The sequence below is a fragment of the Ochotona curzoniae genome, unplaced genomic scaffold (genome assembly GCF_017591425.1).
Source record: "Ochotona curzoniae isolate NIBS_2020 unplaced genomic scaffold, NIBS_Ocur_1.0 patch433, whole genome shotgun sequence".
Lineage (NCBI taxonomy): Eukaryota > Metazoa > Chordata > Mammalia > Lagomorpha > Ochotonidae > Ochotona > Ochotona curzoniae.
The window spans coordinates 1754370-1761633 of record NW_024467010.1 but is presented as its reverse complement, the minus strand read 5'-3'; the positions used below and the strand labels follow the sequence as shown (position 1 = coordinate 1761633).

The 7264-nt window shown below is 58.8% G+C and overlaps 1 protein-coding gene across 1 annotated transcript in view; it reads left to right on the top strand.

The window, feature by feature from the left end:
- Window positions 1–732: 732 nt before the first annotated feature.
- LOC121167926 (coronin-7) overlaps window positions 733–7264 on the top strand; it is a 46506-nt gene continuing 39974 nt past the window's right edge. Inside the window, exons 1-5 of the mRNA XM_040997649.1 lie at window positions 733–870; window positions 2848–2944; window positions 3665–3739; window positions 6398–6468; window positions 7016–7199. Coding sequence (XP_040853583.1) covers window positions 811–870; window positions 2848–2944; window positions 3665–3739; window positions 6398–6468; window positions 7016–7199 — 487 coding nt within the window. The 5' untranslated portion in view covers window positions 733–810. The remainder of the gene's footprint in view (window positions 871–2847; window positions 2945–3664; window positions 3740–6397; window positions 6469–7015; window positions 7200–7264) is intronic.

Sequence of the window (7264 nt, the reverse complement as noted above, 5' to 3'; positions counted from 1 at the left end):
CCCTGCCGGGGCGTCGAATGGGGCATGGGGCCGCTCGCTGGCTGTCCCTCACCAGTCATATTCTTGCTGACGTAGGGAGTCCCTCTCTAAGCAGGCGCCACTCCTGCAAGCCGACTGTGCAGTTGTGGACTCTCAGAGGCGGTTTTGAACCCGGAGCACAGTGGCAGGTAGCTCGGACAGACCCGCAGCTTCCTGACAGATTCTCCCTCGCCCTCACCATCCACCCTTCCGGCGTGCCTTCCTGTCCAGGGCCAGCCCTACGCGCCCTCAGAATGGGTGCTGAGGCCACGCCGCCCTCCCGGCAACCACTGCCACCCACCCGGGGCCCTCGCAGGGGCTCCGGTCCCCGCGCGCAGACGTCCCTCTAGAGTTACCCCCCAAGTCTCCAGACGCCCACATGGAGCTGATTTCTGAGGAGACAGAACATGAGGGCACGCCCAGCAGGAGCTGGAACCTCCCGGGGAATCGCCGACCGCCTCAGACCCCACGCACACCGCGCCGGGACCGTGGGCGGACAGCTGCGCCGCACGTGACCACCCACTCAGCCTCCCTTCCGCCCTTTTGACATGGGGCGGGACCTCAAGGGGCGGCCGAGGCGTGATTGGCCGGAGGGCGTGGCCGGCGGCGCGCGCGCGGAAGGAACCAGCTGTGGGCGTGGCCAGAAGAGCCAGCGGTGGCTGCGATTGGCCCGGAGGCGTGGCCTCCGGCGCTGGCCGCGAAGGTGGGGGCGCCGGGGCCGCTCGGCGTGCACCTGAGCCGACGCCCCTGGTGCGTGAAGCTGCGCCTCCACGGTCGCCTTTGCCCGCCGCCATGAACCGCTTCAAGGTGTCTAAGTTCCGGCACACAGAGGCCCGGCCGTCCCGCCGCGAGGTGAGCCCAGCCCTCAGGCCCCTCGCTCCCTGGCCCTGTTAGCGGCCACCGCCCTCCCTACGGCCCAGGCTCTCCGGGACCGGCGACCCTCCTGCTCTGGGGCGCTCCCTTCAGGCCGGGGAGCCCCCTACACCGGCGTCCCAGTCGCCCCGTCGCCCCGTCGCCCCAGGGATGGCAAAGAGGAAACTCCCCATGGTGCGCTCCGGCCATTCGGGCAGCTGTCTGCTCCGCCCTCTTGCCCCGGGACCCTTACTGTGGCGCAGCCCTCCTGCCGGGACGGAGGCCTGAAGCCTAGGAGTTCTCCTGTCTTCCTGGCTTCCGGTTGTCCTTGTGGAGCCGTGGCGGCTCTAACACCCTCCCCCCCCCCCCCCGGAGCCCCGGGGCGAGGTGCGTCCCGTCGGACAGCCATCTAGAAGGGGCCCCCCTGAGCCTCATGCGCGTCCCTCCTTCTGGTTTCCGCTGGCGCTTCCTCTTCGTTGCTGAGAGCTCTTCCCTTCCTGGGGTGATGCTGCTGGTGGCTGGCTGGGTGGAGCTCAGAGGAAGAGCCCCTGGCATCCCCCAGGATAGCGGCCCTGAGTAGGGGTGTGCTTCGGGGATGATGCTACTAGCCCTGGCCTGCTGCCCCCTGTGTCATTGTGTTCAGAGGGTCAGGGAACTGACCTCTGGTGACCCCGTTAGCAGGCCAAAACAAACCCAGGCAACCTGGGGGCAGAGACAGCTTTCCATCAGTATGGCATGTTTTCTCTGCACTTACTGGGTGCCGGGTGGAGCAGCTGGAACTGCCATGGTGACAACGACAGCGTGTTCCCTCCCCCCTGGCACCAACAAGCAGACACCAGCCCCTTCAGTCAGCACATTGAAGAACACACAGGAGGGGGCTGGGATGGGAAATGGTGAGTGAGGGTTAATGTTAGTAGATCAGGGAAGGCTACTTGGAGGAGGATGAGAGGTCCACTCGCAGCCAGGACCACAGGGAGGGACCGCTTCAGACAGATTTGTTTTGTCAGGGAGGGGGAAGATCCGCAGAGCTGCTCTACTTTTCAAAGGTGTTTCCTGTCACTGTGTATGTATGTGCCCACAGCTGGTGAATACTGGAATAGAAACTTGAGGTGGCACAGATGGTTTCCAGCTGCTGCGGTGATGGGCTGGGAAGTGGGGTGCTCCCTCACCGGGAGGGTGCGGGTGTGGGTGGGGAGGAGTGTTCAGTGCTGTCTAGTGGTGCCTTGTCTACACAGGAAACCTGGCATTTTTCTGTGTTAGTTGCAGGACCAGCGGACTCTGTGCTTTCCAGTGATTGGGTCGGTTGCAGAGTGGCCTGTCTGTGCTTGTGGCCTTCATGCGTCCCTGGGGACAAGGTGGCCTGTCCTTGGTTCTACCTGCTCTGCCCTCCAGAGCTTGGAGTAGGCACCTGTTGAATATGTCCAGTGCTCACCTCTGCTTTCTCCGCTTCCTGTCCTTTCCTGCCCTGGACAGGTCACCTGGTAGCTTGCTGACTTCGCTTGCCTGTATTAGGGACTGTCTTCAGCGAAGCTCTACCCTCTTTTGCCTGCATTATCTTTTTGAGAACATCTTGTATACATTTTCCCTTTTTTAAATCATCTCTTATTTATTGGAAAGGTGGGGAGGCACAGTTCTTCCATCCACTGATTTGTTCCTGCACACCATGCTGGAGCTAGGCCTTGCCAGAGCCAGGAGGTGGCAGCTTGGCAGAGGCTTGAATACTTGAGTCATCAACTTCTATCTTCTAGTGTGCTTGCTAGCAGAAAGTAGAGCTTGGACTCCCTGCCGGGCATTCCAGCATCCCAAGTGTCAACTAATACACAAAACGCTCATCCTGCATTTATGTTTTTTTTAGGGCCTTCCTAAGAGGCAGGGAACAGGGTTAGATCCTAAGGAACTCAGATAGTGTAACTAGTTCCGTTTCTTGGGGCGTGAACAAAGCCCTGACTGTCACCACACCTTTCTTCTTATGCCCAGGCCTGGATCTGTAACATTCAAGCAGGGAGCACCCCCTCCAGTGGGAACAGTATCAAATCCAGCTGCAGCTTGATTGCCTTCAACGTTGACCGTCCAGGTAGGGGTTCGGAGTTAAGGAATTTCAGGCATCATTCAGGCCTTGCTGGCTGGACCCTAGACCAGACTACAAGCTGGTCATTGTGCAGTAGTACATGTATTCTGATGAGTCTGATGAGAGTATGTGTGGATTTAAGCCATGTTGGCCATGGTCTTCAAAAACATGGTTGGGAGTGCAGGCTGGGGCCTGGGGCTTTTGTTTCCACCCATTGCCATGTGCCTCCCCCCTGCTCATCTGTGGGCCTGTGGGCAGCTGGGGTCCATGGGACTTAATGAAAAGGAAAGCCCATACCATACAGTGAGCTTCCCTCCATGGCTTGTGCTGCTTAGCTCTGAGTCCAACTGCAGGAATCCCAGTGTCTTGTCTGACCTCGAGCCCCAGGCTCAGATGCCCCATGGACCCCCACCTGATTCTGTTGCCTATGGGGTTGGCTTAATTCTCAGGTAGAGGTAGAAGGCACAGTCCCAAGCTGTCATCTTGGGATAGACAACCCTTTTGCCCTACCCCCACCTGGATCTTCTACACACGCCCTTGCTGGCGTTTTCTGCATGGGGCAAGAACCCAGCCCTGGGCTCCAGAGGGATCTTCTGTGTGGTGTACAAGTTCCAGGGCTGAACTGCTGGGACTCAGCTCCTCATGGAGCCTTGGACAGGGAGGTAGGCACTCCCTGAGAGCGGCCAAGTCAGACCTCCCTGCTCCTCTCTCCCGTGTGTACAACAGGTGTGCTGGGCATCGTGCCTTTGGAGGGCCAAGAAGCAGACAAGAAACACGTGGCCCATCTGGGCTGTCATTCAGGTGAGTGGATGTTGGGCCCAGGAAGCCCAGAGCTCCTTCCCTGTCCCAGACCAGGATTCACACTCACGTGGGACCCCAGCCCCATGGTTTTCCAGGCCCTTCCTGTTCTCTACACTGTGCTATTCCACCTGGCTGCAGGGAAAGACAACTGGAAGCTCCATGTTGTGAAGCTGGGCAAGGGGAACCCGCAGTGACCAGACCCCATACTGAAGCCAGCTGCTGGTCTGCCTAGGACTCAGCCCTGTGTGGCTCTTAACTCCTTTCCTGAAGCCCAGCAAGTTCTCCCCCACCCCCACTCCACCAGGCATCCACCAGCCAGGCTACTCAAGGCCTTCCAAGGAGGCATCTGTGCTGGGCTGAGTGCCGGAGATGGGCCTTACAAAGGGGGCTTTTGTCTGCTGCAGCTGCTTCTGGGGGTGCCCAGCAGCCAGCCTGGCCGCCTGCCCGCTCCCAGGAACAGTCTGCTCTCCCGGACTGAGGCTGCATGTGCACCCCTCCCCCGCCCTGCCGTCCTGTGGGCCCTGGCCGCGTGTGCCCGTAGGCCTTGGAGTGAGGGAAGGGAGTGGGTCCTGGGTCCTTAGGCCAGTTTAGTGGTTCTGGGGACAGTGACGCCAGTGGTTAGTGACGGCAGTGAAGGTTCCTGGAATCCTGTCCATGTTGGAAGGAGCTTGTTGACATGACTATTGAGGCATTGTCGGATACCTGCCATGACATCTCCTGTGTGAGTGGATGATTTTGGTGACAGTGCAGGGTTGTGTCCCCTCCCAGCCCCTGAGCTCAGTGCCCTCTGGCAGCTGTGGCAGGGACAGAGGCCTGCAGCCTGCAGTCAGGACCAGGCCCCATGCTGCCTGTTTCTGTGAAGAGCTGTGTACCTAGCAGTTCATGCTGCAGCTGCACATGTAAGGCTGTGGTGGCCCTCAGCTCTGCATTAAAAAAGAAATATATATATATATATGTATTTATTTATATTGGAAAGAGTGACAAAGAGAGCCTCTGTCTGCTTGTTCACTCTTCAAATAGCTGCAAAGACCAGACTTGGGCTGGGCTGAAGCCAGGCGTTTCTTCTGGTCTCCCACATGCACTCAGGGGCCCAAGCACTTGAGCCGTCCTCTGGGGCTTTCTCCGATTCATGAGCAGGGAGCTGGATGGGAAGTGGAGCTGCTGGGATACTAACCAGTGCCCATATGGAATGCAGGTGCTGCTGGTCGAGGGCTAATATGCTATACCATAACAACAACCTTGAAACTCTGAAATTTCTGCAGGGAGTGTTTGTTGCTTCTGCCCCACCGATTGACCTTTTCTAGGCATTTTTCATCAGCAAAACCATCTGTGGCTTCTTTGATACTGGCTCCTGTTCCTTTGTGTAATGTCCTAAAAGTTCCTCCAGGCTCAGCACACTTGGGAATTTACTGGAGTCCACATAGCCAGAGTCAGAATCTGGGTGTTGGGGCGGCACTTCCCCAGTAGAAACTGGCCCAGGCATGTGTGGGCTGGCTGTCGTCTTGGTGTGACTGCAGCTTTTCTCAGCCTGGCCAGGAGGCTGCTCTTGGAAGTGGCTGAGCCACAGCTCCCAGGGACTTTGCTGCAGAGGGGCCAGGTGCTGTTCCACCCTTGTTGGTGCACAGAGAGTGAGAGGGCCTGGAGTGGCTGGGCGCTAGCTGCTGCCTTGCACTTGAGCATCCTGCTTTTGGGGTGGAGGGTGGCAGTGATGGAGAGCAGTGGGATTGTGGTTCTGATGTGAGAGCTGTGCAAGTAGCAGCTGGGGCTTTTACCAGGGGAAGTTTCTGAGTCAGCACAAGTGCTGCTTGACCCTGAACCTGGTTGTGCAACCCTGGACAAAGTTCTTAACCTCATCTGGCCTTTGGGGAGGAGGCTGCAGTGCCTCCTGCTGGTCACTGCAGGGATTCAGTGAGATGCAAGTGTGCAAAGAACTTAGAGGCCGGACACTCAGATTACTCAGTGTGTGAGTGCCTTGTCACTCTGATGTCGCGATGCCAGGCTGCCCAGGCTGGTGGCTGCCTGGGTGGCAGGGCTTCCACAGCTCTAGGCCCAGGACTGCCATGATCCTGTGGCTGAAAGTGCAGGCAGAGACCCTCGCTGGGACTGTCTGTCCCTGTCTGCCCGCATTTCTTCCTGTCTCCTCTGGCTTGGAGAAAGACATTTTCTGTGTCTCACTGGGAGGCGGTGGCAGGGGATGGTGGCTGTGCTGCTGCTCTGGTAATGTAAGCTTGTGGTCATATTCACACTGTCCTTACTCCAATACCCTCAGCCTTATTGGCTTTGGGCTCTGGCTCACTGAACGAACACCCATACCAGCTCACTTAAACTGAAAAGAACTTTCCTGGGCAGCTCCTAGGGATTCCTTGACTGAGGAGGAAGTGGCCATGTGGCCTCAAGAGGCTCCAGCTGACGACTGTGTTCCTGAGGTGCCAACGAATCCCAGGAGCTCCCTGGCAGCCTGACTCTGTGGCCTTTAACTAGAGTGGGTCAGTGGGCTCCCAGGGATGTGTGCCCTGGCCTTCAGGATCCTCAGCTGGCTCTTTGTGGCCAGTGCTGCCACCTCAGAGCCCTGGGCATTTAGTCCCTGTCCTCGGGGGGGACTGCAGGGGCTGGGAAAATGGTGTTCAGGCAAGCTCAGCTGTTCCTCCTGTGCCATAGACCTGATCACGGACCTGGACTTCTCACCGTTTGATGACTTTCTTCTGGCCACAGGCTCTGCCGACAGGACGGTGAGTAGAGCCACTTGGAAGGGTGCTGGCCATGTTCCACCCTCTGCCTTGTCTCAGGTCAGGGATCATGAGCTCCCCAAGTTCTGTTCCCATTCCTGCCCTTCAGGCCCTTCTCTGGCTCTTGGCTTCCTGGGGCACAGGTAGGACGGGACCACAGTGCCTCCTGCTGGGCCTTCAGTGAGGCTTGTGTGCAGAGAAAGCTCCCAGGGCTGGGCCAGCACCTAAGCTCTGGATCCACACCGGCTCCCCAGTGTGCACAGCCTGAGGTTGTGGTTGTGAGATTGCCCTGGGGCAAGGATGATGGGGTGGGATAGGAGGCTGCAGGGGCCAGCCAGTACAGGGCGCCTTCCCCACCAGCCCCTGTCCATTCCGTATGACCCCTGAGTTAGTTTTGCTTCCTTGTTCCCTGTGACCTGGCCCTGGCTGCTGCCAAAGTGGGTGGGACACCGCTCCAAAAGCCTGGGGAGTGGTGCCGAGCCTGTGGAGCAGCCTTGTTCCAGCAGGGTGGTCTTGTGGGTTGTGGGTCACAGACTGTTTTTTGCCACAGGTGAAGCTCTGGCGCCTGCCAGGTCCTGGCCAGGCCTTGCCCTCGGGGCCCGGGGTGGTGCTGGGTCCTGAGGAGCACCAGGTGGAAGCCCTGCAATTCCACCCCACAGCTGACGGCATCCTGGTGAGCGCAGCGGGAACAGCCGTGAAGATCTGGGACGCCACCTCGCAGCAGCCCCTGACAGGTGCAGTCTCCCCAGCCTGCCTGCCCATGTTGGGGCAGCCCATCTTGGTCAGCACTTTTCCTTGG